At 34.6% G+C, this 17,587-nt stretch overlaps 1 protein-coding gene across 1 annotated transcript in view; it reads left to right on the top strand.

Annotated features, from left to right (window-relative positions):
• LOC138708681 (ras-specific guanine nucleotide-releasing factor 2-like) overlaps positions 1-17,587 on the top strand; it is an 868,468-nt gene that overhangs the window by 832,391 nt on the left and 18,490 nt on the right. Inside the window, exons 20-21 of the mRNA XM_069838768.1 lie at positions 4,748-4,768; positions 16,386-16,629. Of these exons, the coding sequence (XP_069694869.1) occupies positions 4,748-4,768; positions 16,386-16,629 (265 nt within the window). The remainder of the gene's footprint in view (positions 1-4,747; positions 4,769-16,385; positions 16,630-17,587) is intronic.

The following is a 17,587-nucleotide window of genomic DNA, read 5'->3' as shown; positions in this document are numbered from 1 at the left end:
TCACGCCAAAGGCTTGGAATTATCCTTTCATACTGGCGACTCTGTTATAGAGTACTGTCCATAGCGTCTGATTTAGTCAGCACTGCTTATGGGTTGAAAGAAAGTACTCTATAACAGAGTCGTCAGTATGAAAGGATAATTCCAAGCATTTGGCGTGAGACGAACTCGATAGCTCAATGGTAGAGCGCCTGACCGGAGAACAGGAAGTCGCAGGTTCGATTCCCGCTCGAGGTTGTGAAATTTTTCTTTCATACCATGGCATGATTATGACTATAATAGTATTTAAATTCATTAATATGTCACATCAACGGACATGCATACGTCACCCAACATCGTAAGATGAAGATTACATTTGCAAAATAGGCACTTCTATCATTAAAAGCCAATTTTTTTAAAATAATTTATTGATTGATCAGCGCATTTAGCACTATACATATAATTTCTAAATAAAATATAGGTCAATGTTACTTATGTCCCGCCCACTATAGACACATAGGCCAATTTTACACATATTTAGTATAACTTGTTGCTTCTTTGACAGGCTAGGTTTGGTTAGTTCAGGTTTTTGTTATAGCCTACCTTGCATATACGATTATAGCTCAACATTGGCAGTGATAAAAGTGAAATATTCGTTCAGTGGGCGTTCGATACTCTACATTCACCAAAATATAAATACAATACATGACACTGAATTGAGGGCAGCCTAGGAAAAAAAAAAGCCTATTAAAAACAATTGAAACTATCTATTTTGGAAATTTGAAGTTTGGCACATATGTAAGAAAAATTGCTTGTATAGCGAAATAGAAAGTTCTGGCAATTGTCTTTGTGGATTTTCAAGATGGCCGGAGTCATAACATAGTTTAAAATACAAGACACAAAATACAGGATGTCTGAGAATGGAAGGAAATAAGACAAAAACTAAGATCACTTTGTAATCTATTATTTCTTTTTATAACAATAGCAAATTAAATCATAGTTTTTTCTCTAGAACTCTAAAATTTTATTTTTGAATGTTATAGTATGCTATCATAACTTACAAAACTAAACGACTGTCCTATAGTTTATAGCTGTTCGCTGTTTGATAATAATAATAACGATAAGTGCAAATGTGTTAGCTAGATATGTTAAATAGATACCGGTACAGACAATGAAAAACTATCTTAATTCAGTTAAAAATTAACTCATTAACAAGGCCGTTAGTAAACAACCATTACATTAAAGGTTCCCTAAAGAAAAATGGAAAAAGATGTGCATGTGCAAGTATAATTTGTTGTCGTATCTACATAGAACATAAATTTATAAGCATCCAACCCCTCGTTATGTGAAATGAATAAATAAATGGACCAAATTTACTCATTAAATGTCCATTCTACGTTAACCAAAAAAATACATATGATAAATATTGAATTGCAAGAGGTGAAATGGCTACACTGTCAACTATCAGGAGTTAGATATTACGGTAATGAATTAATAATATGAGAGCGACATATTTTAAAGAAACTCATATAGAAAGATTTTTAATTAATTTTTAATCTGAAAGCTTGACAATGTTAACAAATTTCTATATTTACACTTTTAAATTTATATATGCTGTAAAGTACACATCCATGGAGAACAGCTTCTTTTACCAAATGATAATTTAGGGCAGAAGAAGACTGAGGCACAAAAACGTCCATTTAATTTCTGTTGTACATGACTTGTATCCACAGAGACATGCGCAAGGGAGAGATTACAGGGTTTGACCCCCCCCCCTCCCTTAAACTTAAAAAAAAAAAAAACATGACATATTTATATGATGAAAGAGTAATGGAATGGAGAAAAATTCTCTCCGGCGCCGGGATTTGAACCCGGGTTTCCAGCTCTACGTGCTGACACTTTATCCACTAAGCCACACCGGATTCCACCCCGGCGTCGGAAGAATCGTCTCAGTTTTAAGTTCCAACTCTTGGGTTCCCTCTAGTGGCCGCCCTCTACACTACATCATAGATATCTATGAACCTAGGACCGAAGTCCACACATGTGCTGAGGAGCACTCGTAATGAGTGACTAGTTGGCCGGAATCCGACGTAATAAGCGCCGTCTTAAATCACGAAGTGATTTACGCATATCATATATATTATTATAATGTACCGAAGAACATATGATATTTCCATGCAGATATTCTGCGTCATCATACGATGAAAGAGTAATGGAATGGAGAAAAATTCCCAGCCAACTAGTCACTCATTACGAGTGCACCTCAGCACATGTGTGGACTTCGGTCCTAGGTTCATAGATATCTATGACGTAGTGCAGAGGGCGGCCACTAGAGGAAACCCAAGAGTTGGAACTTAAAACTGAGATGATTCTTCCGACGCCGGGGTGGAATCCGGTGTGGCTTAGTGGATAAAGCGTCAGCACGTAGAGCTGAAAACCCGGGTTCAAATCCCGGCGCTGGAGAGAATTTTTCTCCGTTCCATTACTCTTTCATCGTATGATGACACAGAATATCTGCATGGAAATATCATATGTACTTCGGTACATTATAATAATATATATGACATATTTAGATTTGAATATTTTTTTTATCCATAATCGTTTTCCCTCAACTCATTTTTTACTGTCAGAGTAACAAAGTCTACATCGACATAAGGCATAGTCCTCGTACTTAGCCTTCATTATAATCCCTGTGTTTGATACTGCAGCACGTTCGAATTATATCAATGCTATCTTTATTATAGAGAGACCTACAGCCTAGTACTGACCTTGTAATAAAATGAAGCTGACAGAATATGAAATTTAACTTGCTATGAAACATATTGAAAAGGTTGTTTTGCAAGTTCTGCAGTACAGATGTTAAATATTGTGCATTGTCAATTTTGAACTCATTTTTAGAGCGGTATTCACTGGTTTGTTAGTTAGTTCTGACTTTATTGTGAAAAGTTCATTTAACATTTTGTGCATTTGACACAGTTTATATTTTTAATATTGTTCTGGATTCTTTGATATGTCTAAGCGATCACAAAGCTCAGTTTTACCATTTTTTAGCAAGAAGTCATGTAATGATTCCCGCGAGGTTAGTGAAAATTTCACAGTGGCAAATATTTCTTCTCAGTTACAGTGTGATGATGATGTCCCAAACGTTTTTCGCACATCCCCCTTGAAAACTCGGCTGATGATGATGATAATAATAATAATAATAATAATAATAATAATAACGATGATGATGATGATGATGATGATGATGATGATGATGATGATACACAACATTTTAAATACTGATAATGTAAATTGTCAATAATTTTAATAATGACCATTCCACCCTTGACAAAATTCTGTGTACGCCACTGTGTATCCATACAAGTTGTTTTCTAATGCCAGGCATTTGACAATAAAATCATTTGACCTCTTGCACTCCAATATTTTTCAAAGATATTGTCATGGTCAGCCACTGAAGCATATATTTTGAGGTGTTCCGAATCCATTTCTTGATTTGAGTTGCACAATGGACAATTAGGGGACTGATATATTCCAATTCTATGCAGGTCCTTGGCCAAACAGTCATGCCCTGTTGCCAATCTAAATGCAGCTACAGACGATTTTCGTGGTAAATCGGGATTTAACTGTGGATTATGATGCAGAGAGTTCCATTTTTTCCCTTGAGATTGTGTTATCAAATGTTGTTTGTTGAAGTCTAAGTACCGGTATGTAGATTTAATAAATCTTTTCGTAGAGTACACTAATGAGTGTTCATTTCAAAGTGTGTCATGACGTCATTGTTGTGAGTCAGCGATTTGAAGCGAGTTTCAGCTTTTATGTCAGAGAAGTTGCCTATTAATCAAGGCATTCAATCTGAACTTGAGAACGTGTACGGCATAACTTGAACGTCATAACAACAGATGGCGGTCTGTACGGTCTGTGTGCTACCATAACCTCTTTCGAACTGTGTTTTGCGCGGCCAAGTCGTGCACAGGCTATTTGTTATCATCGGTTGCGTACAGCAACATTCCACAACACAAATCAAATGCTCCTTGTCCATGTTGACCGTCGAAGTTAATGTCAACAAATACTTTACATAAGTAATCGTCGTAACCCTCTCCACATATCCCGGCAGTAAGAAAAGACCTCACCTCAGTACGTGTTTCCAAACAGTTCACATTCCTGCCACTATAGGTGTTACCGTATGTATCGATAAGTACTCTTCAGAATGAACGCCATACTTGCTAGGCAACTTCTCTGGCACATAAGTAATACGCCTCTGCGGAAGTGTAGGAAGATTGAATTCTCTAGGCTCATCGGCTAGCCACATGACGGCATACAGCGAGCCACGACACACTTTGAACTGAACACGCAGTATAAGTAGAAAGTACACTATGCTCTCAAAATTTTAAGCAATATTTTCACTACATAGCTTTCATCCATACTGGTAGTAAATGCTTGACAAAAGACAGAGAATTACACTTTTATTAAAAAGCAGTTATAAACTATGTAAGAATACGTGTAGGATATTGAAATTCTTAAAATATCATGTCAATTCCAGAAATCAAGTTTCTAAAATGGTTCTGTATACAGCATTTTGAATAAATTTGAAAATTTGGAATAATTGTATAGGTACAAGTATACAGTTTTGTTTAATTTCAGGCCATTCTTGGACATGTTGTACAATCATGCTATATGTTGGCTTTCTTCTGTTTTGATGTGGTCTCATTCCCTATCCTTCATTATCGTGCTCTTACTGTGCGGTGATGTATTTTTGCCTTCACAACAGCATCGGACACGAACCCTTGTGGTGAGTAGCAATGATCACAAACAAAATCTGTTTCTGCTTCTTATATTTCTTTGTTTCATTTTGCTTGTATCCTCATTGCCAGCACTGAATGCAATCCATTAATTGTGTTAAGTTTGAAGTAGGTATATCGTGCACAGACATGGTACTGTAATACATTTAATCTGCTGTGCTAGTGTTATGTTTCATTCACGCTTTGAACTTCTAACACTTGGTTTTTGGGAATTTTGAAAATATAGGTCCAGCATTAGAAAAGTTCACGAGGAAGCTTAATAAGATAGAATTTCAATTGAAAATTACGGTGGCTTATGTAGTGTAGAACAGTTATCATCATTATCATTATCATCAACATCATCATCATCATCATCATCAACAACAACAACAACAACAACAACAACAACAGACTGTGATATTTTCCGTAAGAATTACAATTTTTTAATAAATATTTTAATTTCTTTTAGGACAAAGAATTCAATACTTTTCTGTTCCTTTGCTATTTCAATTTCAATTTTCTTCATTCATTCATTCATTCATTCATTTATTTTATTCCATAGATCTTACATGAGCAATGAAGCTTTAAGATGTGGAACATGTCAACATTTTACAATATTACAATTATAATTTTTACAAATTTTTATAGTTTTACAATTTAGTAATTTTCTACAATTTTTTTTACATTTTTTTACATTTTGGCGAGATGTAGTGAGATGAGATGAGGTCCGAGGATTCGCCAAAATATTACCCGGCATTTGCCTTTTCGGTGGGGGAAACCTCGGAAAAACCCAACCAGGTAATCAAATCAAAGGGGGTAATCAAATCAAAGGGGTTGATGCCCAGGACTCGCCATAGACCATCCGGCTTCAGTCCCACGGCTGGGGAAAACCTCCGAAGAAACCAAAGTCCAAAGGGGGATCCAACCCAAGCCCGAACGCAGCTCCGGATCAGCAGCCCAGCGAGTCTGTCGACTGAGCTACATCGATGGCTCTACTAAAAGTATACAATACATAGCCAATCAGATTATTAAATTTACAAATGCAAACGATCATTCATAAGTTGAGCTATATTATAATACAAAACAATTTAATTAAATTTAAGGCATAAACAATTCAACCAGTTGTGATATACAGAAATTGATAATACATATCATGCAAACTACTTCAAATTACAAACAAATAATTTATCAGTAGAGCTATATAGATTACTATTCAATTTAAAGCATATACAATTCATCGGCCAAAACTATACAAATATATACAATACAAAGTAGCATACTTTCATTAAGCTATACAAATTTGTGCAATTAATATCAAGTAGATTAATTCAATTTATAATCATAAAGAATTCATCAGTTAAGCTATACATATTACCATTCAATTTACAGTAGGTCTATATACAATACGATATTAATCACTTTAGTGAATAGTAGTCCTAATAAATTTGTTTATTTTTCTGGAAAGCTGTCACTTTTTATCACTAGAGATATTAATTTATATTATAAGAATATTGAAAATAATTGTTTCAGCTTTCTCTTAATATTTCTTTAGTGTTCACCTTTTAAATCTGAAATTCGAAATTACAGAAACTTAGTATTTGCGACATTATAAATTCCAAACCTACTATGTATCTTTAAGTGAAGATTTGCTGCAGGTAAATAAATACAATGCAATACAATACTGTTTCATATAGTGTCAACGATTTCAGTTAGAATATAGAGAGATATGTATCCCAGTACCGGTAACTAATAATGCGTGCACAAGGGGTGCATGTGCTCTGTTCTGCTTTAAACCAAGTCTTTGTGAATGAAATAAACCTACCCAATTGCAAATCATAACATATAATAGCAAGACAAAAATCGTCCACACCTGTGGAGTAATGGTTAGCGCATCTAGCCGCGAAAACAGATGGCCCAGGTTTGATTCCCGGTCAGGGCAAGTTACCTGGTTGAGGTTTTTTCCGGGGTTTTCCCTCAACCCAATATGAGCAAATGCTGGTGCTAGACCCCGGACTCATTTCACCAGCATTATCATCTTCATCCCATTCAGATGCTAAATAACCTGAGATGTTGATAAAGCATTGTAAAATAACGTACTAAAGAAAAAAATCTGACTTAAGGATTCGCTTTTAATAGAACATCCAAGTCTCTTACAGCTTTTAAATAAAACATTTTGAAACAGGCATTGCACTTTCTTTTTGGCAGATTATTTTTAAATTCAGTGTTATAGACATTTTTCAGAATCCAATATTTCTGGCTCCCATCTTGAAATCAGTAAAGTTTGACATATTGGTACTGAAGAAAATGTTAGGGATATTACAAATGAAGTTGAGACTGTTATGTCATATAGCTTTCACATTTTATGGTACATTTCACATAGCATAAGTTTTGTTAGCGAGATATCAACTCCTTACCTATATGTGCTCTAAAATAGATTGCAAAAAAAAATCATCCTAGTACACTTCTTGCAGGCATAATGATTTAGTGAAATACATGCCTATTTTATTTCATGCTTAACCCTAAATTATTACACTAGAGCCCAGTATTTCACTTGTTATTAGCCTGTCCAGAGGCTAAAAGTGGCAGCCCCACTACTGGACTACCTAACGATAAGGCTAGTAACCTATCTTGGGGAAAACTACATTACTTTCAAGCCTCAAACAAGCAGTATAAGGATAACGGGGCCGAAACAGGTCTACAGAGGCCTAATTCGTGAAGGATGATGATGATGATGATGATTAATGTGGTTCATGTACTCATAATGGAATAGAATTTAATAGGAAGTTGTGGTCACATTATGTGGCTTTGGTACTATGTCTGCGTACGCACTTCATTCCAAAGATCTACATCTGATAAGAATTAAGTATAAAAAAAAAGAAAAAAACTTTTTTTCGAAAATTTTGCAACATACGGTACATTGCATTCCTGACAAAGCATTACATTATATTCAGAATTTGTGTACAGAATGTTCCAGAAGTAAGTTCTTTGATTCTAAAGACACTGCCGTCAGAAATCAAATACAAATTTTATTCTGTGTCCTAAAAGGACATTAGATAGATAGATAGATAGATAGATAGATAGATAGATAGATAGATAGATAGATAGATAGATAGATAGATAGATAGATAGATAGATAGATAGATAGATAGATAGATAGATAGATAGATAGATAGATAGATAGATAGATAGATAGATAGATAGATAGATAGATAGATAGATAGATAGATAGATAGATAGATAGATAGATAGATAGATAGATAGATAGATAGATAGATAGATAGATAGATAGATAGATAGATAGATAGATAGATAGATAGATAGATAGATAGATAGATAGATAGATAGATATTTATTAGCCTTAGGAAATACAATGATTTCATGGCATCGTCAGAGTGAATACATAATAAATATGCGGTTACATACATGTTTTTCCGACATACAAGATATCTACAATAATATACAAATAATATACAATCAATACATTCAGTAATGAAGTCAATTCTCCACAGTTTTCTTCAGACCATTACTTGTACAAGGTTCTTGGTTTCCTTATCCTCTTGGGCAGTCTCACCCCAGACATGAATCAGATAGAAAAGAAGAGCAGTAAACACAAAAGGAGATACTAACTACTGTAAGCTAAATTTGGAGTGCTAAACTAAGATACTCATTGACAGTAAAAGGCATGTGGAAAAGTAAAATATGTTTCACTGACTTTTTAAATCTAGCATAGCTAAGGGCTTTAGTTTCAACAGGGAGTTTGTTGTAAAGTCTTATCCCTGTATGTGATAAGCTATTGAGACTTTTGGATAACCTATGATGATTAAAATGTAAATTATTGCATGTTCTTGTGCTGTAGTTGTGATAATCAGAGTTTATTTTAAAACTATCATAATTTTGGTGGATGAAACAGACTGTTTCAAGAATGTAAATACAAGGTAGGGGCAAAATATCAAACTCTTTGAATATTTTTTTACTATCCGAGCGAATAGGTACTTTCTTTATAATTTTCAATATTCTCTTTTGCAGTCTAAACACTTGTGCAAGTTTTGATGATGACCCCCAGATAATTATCCCATATGATAATACAGAGTGAACATAGCCAAAGTAAACTCCTCTAAGTAGTTCCTTGGGAGTTATATTGGTTAGGACACGGAAAGCATAACACAAACGACTTAGTTTATCAGTTAAGAATTGAATATGACTTTCCCACGTGAGGTTGGAATCAATCCATATCCCTAAAAATTTTGTATTGTTCAATTATCTGGATATACAGAGTGTTTCAGAATTCAACCAAAGAAATTTAAGGGGTTGTAGAGGGGTCCTAGGTAAGTATTTTGAGATAGGGAACTAAGGATCTGTGGGTTCAAACTTTGAGCCAGAATGCCATGATTCAACCTGCACATGGCATAGCGATACATTTGGAAATGTGTTGAATACAATATTGCTATGTCACTATGACACAACCTGTAAATATTGTAGATTGTTTATGTCAGAGAATGAGGTCGAAAGTTCAAACTTTAGCAGATACTTTTTTAACTTAAGCTTTGTAACTTTAAACTAGTATTGTGACATTACAAAGCCCAAAGTCAGCTCTAGTTGTAATGTACCAGTAGGTTACATAATAATGACAATAATTATTTAGAAGGCTGAAGAATGAATGTAGTTTGAGAAATACATATCCATTACCCTGGACAAGTCAAGTTTGTTTATCAGTTACGTGTAGAGTGCATATCACTATTCTGTTTAATAGAAAATATCGTAACAAGATGGATAAATGAGAAAAGAAAGAAATTTCCCTTTTCGCCTTCCTTAGAGGAGCAAGTAAGCAATATTCAGGAATTACCGTACAGTACAGTATATATATATATATATATTGCAATAAAGAAAAACAAATTATTCTTTTACTACCCACTGTCAGTTGAAAAACAAGTTACAGAAATTGTTCAGTGTAACGACCTCTGCCTTGAGTACAATATTTTTCTGCAATAAGTTTCTGAAGTTTATTAATTAATCTGACTTAACCATTATAAACTACGTGCAACGAATTTCATACAACTTAAACATTAAAATGGGACAAAAATGCATGAAAATAATAATACAGAACACAAAAAGGTCATGCAGTAGTCACATTTCCAACCAAACATCGACGCGTTTATAACAAATATCTGAGCTCCATTGGTATCCATTACGACTGATTTGATCTCAAATGAACTGTAATGAACCAATGGGTAGTACTATATTGTAAACTCTTGCCGAAAACATAATAAATAATACGTATTTTGGTGGTTCAGAAAAGAAAGAATTCAGATCTCATCAATAAAATAAGAGGTATTGGGATTTTAGAAAAACTACCACAGAAAGTTTTAAAACGTGGTTGATTAGTTCTTAACAATTGGGCTTCATGCAATCTCGAAACCATAGCATACTATTCCACATCTCTATTTAATTTTAATGCTGGAATATGAGTATCAAATATAAACAACTTTAACAACTGATAACTCAGACATTTTTCGTCCAAGACTCTTGGTTCCGTAAATAAATTGCTTGTCTACAGCCCCTCTATAACCAGATAAATTTCTTCTGTTGAATTCTGAAACACTCTGTATATAATCATTAGAAGTTTTTTTTGGTACCGGTATCCAGTGATATTTTTTACACAGTTTATACACATTTTCAGTTTGTGCGCGTCATATATGTGCACCAGCCATTTGCTTGTATAAATAGAAAACTGCGGAGTAGCAAGATATTGAATTAACGTTAAGTACCGATTATCTTTTTCTGTAAGAGCCTGGACGATCGTTACCATGGTGACCAAAAGTAGATAACTGATTAATGATCTACAGATAATTTTGCATTTATTCATCTTTATTCAAGAACAATGGGGTCTTTTACGTCAATAAACTTAGTGGATGGTATCAATAGCATCACTTCTCATCTGATGGAAACCTACTTCAGCATTTTTTCGCCAAAAGGAACCTATTGTTTATGGCTAGATTAGAATTTTGTTGTCAAGAGACAAGCGCGATAGCCATTAGACCAACAAGATAGACAAGAAGTTAAATATTTAAGCAAGAATTAATGATATAGTTCTTTCTTGATAGTCTAATAGTTGTCATTGCTCTCAAGTAGATAGATAATAATGTGTATGCTTACCAGACCAATGTCACTATACTTCAGATACAGTACACTTAATTCTGGGACATTGTGTCCAATTTCAGCTTAGCATTTCAGATGTTTGGAATGAAGTTAAGATTAATTAATTATTTGAGAAATTGTATTTATTTGCAAAGTTTTGCTTGTTGATTTTCCACCCTTCACCAACTACACATATAACTTTCAATTGATTTATATCGACTCAAGCACATTCCACGTAGCAGCGAGCAACTAGACTGAATCAGCACAGAGAATGGTCTGCAGTGCAGGTCGATGGCCTCCATCCTGCGACTAGGGATCAAACACTGGACTTTCAATCAGTATACTGTATGTGTGCTAAGTTGAAATTTCCTAAATGGTGTGACTTCCATCACAGACAGACAAAAATGTTACCAGTAAGTGCTGAAGATTCTGTCTGAGAACAAAGAGAGGTCAGAGCGCATAGGTAAACAGAACCCAAGACCAGTTTTTACTTGACATTTGCCATATTTTGTTGCAAATGACTTACAGAAAAATTATATAATATTTCAAGATATGATTACACTAATAGAGTAATGTAACCATTATCTGTTCTAAAACAGCTTCACGGTGTGAAGTATTACAGCTTTCAAGTCCAGGGTTTGATATTAAATGAAGTTCCGTGCCTGCTAGGATTATTATACAACGAGAAAAAGTTTATATACATATTAATTATTAGCGTTGTCCACCAATTTTGTATCGCTTAGTTCATTTTCTGATGGTTACAAAGGATGGAGACCATTGCCATAATAAATACGTTTGTATTAACCTGTAGATCACTGGTTCCTAACCTTCTCGCTTGTGAGTCTATTTCTGAAGTTAATGGCACATATAATACAGTACATAGCAATGTGTTGTTTAGTTTTATGTTTTAAATTTATCAGCTTTCAGACTAGTTATTGGAACTTGGCGTCCTTTGGAAATTTCTGTAGTATATTTTGCTGATATGAAGCCTTATGTACACAGTATCACTAAACGATGTGGTACCGGTACCAGTAGTTCTTGTCACTGCTTGCATTGTGTACACAGTCGTGTAAGTTCTTGCAGTGTCGTCACATCACTACTTTAAAATGCTATAGCAAGTTGGTTGAGTTACAATGACTCGTTGTTCTTCCCATGATTCTACCTGTCAACAGTCGATTTAGCACTTAAGCTCCACGACGCAAAGATATTGCAAGTCTAGCTGAAAGTTGTTTCAGAATATTTCTACCTCAATTTACTGATTACTTAAATATTTATTATTACAGCTTACAACTTTTTGTTAACAATTACTTCACAGCTTCTTTATTGCTGTGTATAAACCGACAATGTCCACGTGTAAAATGTTAAATGTTCATTGAAACTGATTTTCATCCTGTTTATTTTTTATTCGCGTCTAGGTGGTATACAGATGGAAAATTATTCATATGGCAATAAGTGACATTGTAATAGTACTGTACTACGAAAATGGACGACATAATTCTCTAGCATTTGTCACTTTAATTCTTCTCTATTTCCCACTCTTTTATTTTTTTAAACTGATATTAATCTGCATGATATAAACAAGAGATTATTTTAATTTGTCTAGGTCTCGCTGATGCATTTTTGGACCCCAAATAGTGACTGCAGAAAGAAGACTTTTTTTTTAATATGCCACCATCTAATGGCTAAATCCCATTACATTAATATTATTCTCATTATATCCATATATATTTTATATTTATATTTTGATCCCTATAACATAGTTGCAGTAAACTACTATTAAATTAATTTTCATAATTTAAGAAACTACCTAATTCAACTTAATTATAACTCTATATACATGCATATTGCATATAGATCGAATTTTATCATATTAAATCATAAATTATTACTTTTTCGTATAGGCCCTTATCTCAAATTAAGTACAGACGCACACTAGTCAAGGTTACTGCTGTAGAATTTTTAGCTTATTGTAAATATTCATAATTTAAGTATGTAAGGCACTATTGTATTCATTAAGGGTGGTTGAGTGGAAGAGAAGGCCTTGTGGCCTTAATTCTGCCAGCAAAAATTAAACATTCTACAATGAATACTGTACCGTGTATTTGATGCTTCCAGAATTTTTTTTTGCACATATTCGCGCATCCAATTACTTATGTTACGTTTTATCGTTTTTCTTCTATCAGTTTCACTACCACTGCTGTCAACGCCATTTTAGATTTTTTATGTCTGTCACTTCTTGTGTGCTAGTACACACTCGTCGATGCCTCGCAGTCATCACTTACCTTGATATTCACCACTACATAATGCATCACTTAGTGAAGTTGTTTACTTGAGACTTATGATAGCCAGGTTACCAAAGAAATTAAATTCATTCATTCAGTGTTCTGTCCAAGGACAGGTCTTTCACTGCAAACCCAGCTTTCTCCAATCTTTTCTATTTTCTGCCTTCCTTTTTGTCTCCTCATATGATCCATATATCTTAATGTCGTCTAAGATCTGATATCTTCTTCTACCCCAAACTCTTCTCCTGTTCGCCATTCCTTCCAGTGCATCCTTCAGTATGCAGTTTTTTCTCAGCCAGTGGAGAGAAAACCGTTTCCTTGAGGGGGCAAAGCAAAGATTAGATTAGATTAGATTAGATCTTTATTAGCCGAATAGAATTACAAGCATTCATGGCGTCGTCAGTACACAAGAAAAATGACATAACATACAATATAATACAAAATTAGACTTAATTCTAAATAAATTTAACAGTTTAATATTATAGGACAAGCTTGATCTTCAGTCTCCACTGTTCTATCTAGTATCTTCTCTTTTTGCTTTTCCCTGTCTTTTCTTCAACTGTGAGTTACCTGAAACATAAATGGTCAAGGGCAGTATCAAGAAACGTTAAATTCTAAAATTTTAAATTTAGATATTCATTTGTGCAAAATGGCATATGTGTCAATAAAATGTTCTTTACCTCTTTTTTGAATTTTCTTATGTTAAGTTCTTTGATTTTCTGTGGAAGTTTATTATATAAATTGCTGCCTCTATGTGATATGCTGTTAAGACTTCTGGTAAGCCTGTGGTAATTCAGATGTATGTTTTGGGATGTTCTGGTGTTATACTCATGATATGTTGAATTTGTTTTAAAGGAATCTATGTTTTGATGAATAAAGCACACTGTTTCTAAAATATATATGCAGGGTACAGGTAAGATTCTTAGTTCTCTGAAAATTTTTATACTTTCAGTCCGAATAGGAACTTTTTTAAGGATTTTGAGGATTCTTTTCTGCAATTTGAGGACTTGTGTCACTTTTGGTGAAGATCCCCAAGTAATAATGCCATATGATAGTACTGAATGAACATATCCAAAATAGACTGATATTAAAAGATCCATGGATGATATCTTCGTAAGGACTCGAAAAGCATAACATAAGCGACTCAGCTTCTCAGTTAGATGTTGTATATGCTTTTCCCATGTTAGACTGGAATCTATCCATATACCTAAAAATTTAGAGCATTCTAGAATAGAATCCCCATGTAACAGGGTTATGGGGAACATCATTTACCTTCTCCTCCCGTTATAGCTTGACTGTGGTACAGTATATCGGAATATTATTATTTAATAAAGGTATTTTCGAGGGCATGTTTCTTACAGTGTTACATCCACATCCACATGTTTCGGACCGAGTTGTATAGGACTTGAACTGAGGACTACTGCAAATTATAACAGGGCATGGCATAACCTAAAACAATCTCCCTCTTTTTCTCTCTCGTACAGAAATACATGCATACATCAATAAAGCTACGTAACAGTGCTAACAGAAACTTTTTTTATATGAAGTTAACCTTCTTGAAGATATCATATGAAATGTAAACTCCAATTATTTTATTTAATCTCGTCTTTAAGTATACACATTATACTGGGATCACTTTTATTTTTTCTGCATTGTTGTGCAGTATGTTATTCATATTTCTTCAAGTGGCGGTCTGAACACCTGCAGACTCCTAATACACGAGTATAGGCTGATACGCAAGAAACATTCCCCAAATGAGGTATAGAAATTATTCTTATACATTCAGAAATTTAAAATAAATATTATAGTCCAAACACGTGATCTGAAGACATTAATTCATCAATTTAAGCACAAAAACTTAATCATAAACAAAAGCAAAATAGTACATTATGCAACGAGCCTATAATGATAGTAATTAAGACGCAAGTATGTTTGTTTATGAAACGATCGCTTGCGCTCGTTTCATAATTTTCATACGAGCGTCTTAATTACCATTATAGGCAAGTTTCATACCGGTACCACTTTTTATACTCGACCATATTTCTAACTTTAAATTATTCAGAAGTATACATTTTATTTGTATCTGACAGAAGATCGGAAGTGACCTTGTTCATAGCTCTTGAATTGTGAGATGTGCGCAGACGCGAAAGTATTGATTTTTTCCGAGGAACAATAATGTCATTGACCTTGATATAATGCAGAGAATGTATAACCTGGAAATTGATTTAGAATTGAAAAACGAGATGACAAATTGAATTTATTTGAATATTATTAACAATTAACGCTAATTATTATAGTAACAGAACATAACCTTCTGCGACAGTATTGGATTTCCAGCCTTCGTTACGTTTCCCTCGTCTTTCGATTGCATATCCGAGAATAATCGAAAACCTGAACTTTAATGAATAGGTGTACTTTAATGACATGCATTAAAGGACTGCTACCAGGTGTATAATTACTACATTTCGGCATGGTCGAGCATAAAAGATATTTTGAATTCAATATTTTATAACGTTAATAGAAAAAAAAAAGTTCAGACAAGTTTGGGGGGGCAGTACCCTCCATACCCCCCCATAATTCCTTCTATGTCAGTGACCCAACCAATTTCTTTTCCTCTTTCTGGTCAGTTTCATCATCATTCTTTCTTCACCCTCTCTTTCCAATACAGCTTCGTTTCTTATTCTGCCTCTCCACTACACATGTTCCATTCTTCTCCATATCCACATTTCAAATGCTTCTATTCGCTTCTCTTCACTTCGTCGTAACATCCATGTTTCTGCCACATACAGTGCCACACTTCATACAAAGCACTTCACTAATCTCTTCCTTAGTTTTTTTTTTTTCCAGAGATCCGCATAAAATGCTCCTTTTTATATTAAAAGCTTCCTTGGCAATACTTCCTCTTTATATTCCATACAATGGGAAAGCTTCCCTTATAAATATTGCGTAACTACGGAAAGTTAAGGTAATTCAACTGACGACACTATTCAGAGTCTGCAAGATGATGGTAGTCACGTATCTATATCTAGGAACACTATTGTGCATCTTCCATCTCACTAGTTAGATTTCGTTCATTCTGGATTTCTAAATTTCACTTAAGTAGTACCTTTAGTGAAATGCTGGAGCACACGCACTACAGAATGACGAAGTTGTAACAGATGTAAAAGATGAAGAGGCCATGTAGTGACTCCCATTGACTGTCTTGTTGTAGGAGCAGCACTTCCACTGCAGCAGCTGCGTTTGCCATTGCTACGTCTGCCTCAAGCAATCCTCGGGACCACACACTCCCCACGAAGCCGGTCGTGGGCCCTGCCGGAAGGTGCAGTGTGGGAGACGCCAGCATGCGTGTGGGCAGCTGCAGGGACCGAAACCGCAGGAAGGAATCAGTCATGTCCACTGCAGCCACCATGCGGGTGCTTAATGTCCTACGCCACTGGGTGTCCAAGCACGCACAGGTGCAGTTCAGACCAATAAAGTGGCCATCCACGTACAGGTTGATTCACGAAGATTGTGTCATACTCTAGGATCTGATTTCTGGCATCATTGTGATAAAGAAAGTTTATATATCATACACCCTCCTGAATGTTAAACATAAACTTGGAAATTATGAAGCACTTAAATAATTTACGAGAATGGTACTGAGTGTATTAATAGTACATTATGCAACGAGCCTATAATGATAGTAATTAAGACGCGAGTATGTTTGTTTATGAAACGAGCGCAAGCAAGTTTCATAATTTTCATACGAGCATCTTAATTACCATTATAGGCAAGTTTCATACGACTTTTTATGCTCGACCATATTTCTAACTTGAAATTATTCAGAAGTATTCATTTTATTCGTATCTAACTGAAGAGTGGAAGTGACCTTGTGCATCGCTCGTAAATTGTGAGTTGTGCGCAGACGCGAAAGTATTGATTTTTTCTGAGGAACAATAATGTCATTGACCTTGTTATAATCTACAGAATAACATGAACTAATTTTGATACAACCTGGAAATTGATTTAGAATTGAAAAACGAGATGACAAATTGAATTTACTTGAATATTATTTACAATTAACGCTAATTATTATAGTAACAGAACACAACCTTCTGCGACAGTATTGTATTTCCAGTCTCCGTGACGTTTCCCTAGTTGTCTTTCGATTGCATATCCGAGAATAATCGAAAACCTGAACTTTAATGAATAGGTGTACTTTAATGACATGCATTAAAGGACTGCTACCAGGTGTATAATTACTACATTTCGGCATGGTCGAGCATAAAAATTTATTAAAGAACATTCACACTATTATTCACCTGAAAAATCTGTGTTAAACCTAGTTTTCAAAGACCTCACCTTCTGCAGCAATACATGAAGTTGCCCAAGTGTACTGTAACACACACAGTTCCAGATGTCCAGAGAGAGAGA

The sequence above is a fragment of the Periplaneta americana genome, chromosome 11 (assembly GCF_040183065.1).
Source record: "Periplaneta americana isolate PAMFEO1 chromosome 11, P.americana_PAMFEO1_priV1, whole genome shotgun sequence".
In the NCBI taxonomy this organism is placed as follows: domain Eukaryota; kingdom Metazoa; phylum Arthropoda; class Insecta; order Blattodea; family Blattidae; genus Periplaneta; species Periplaneta americana.
The sequence above is the reverse complement of the archived record's forward strand: the minus strand, read 5'-3'. Positions and strand labels throughout refer to the sequence as shown.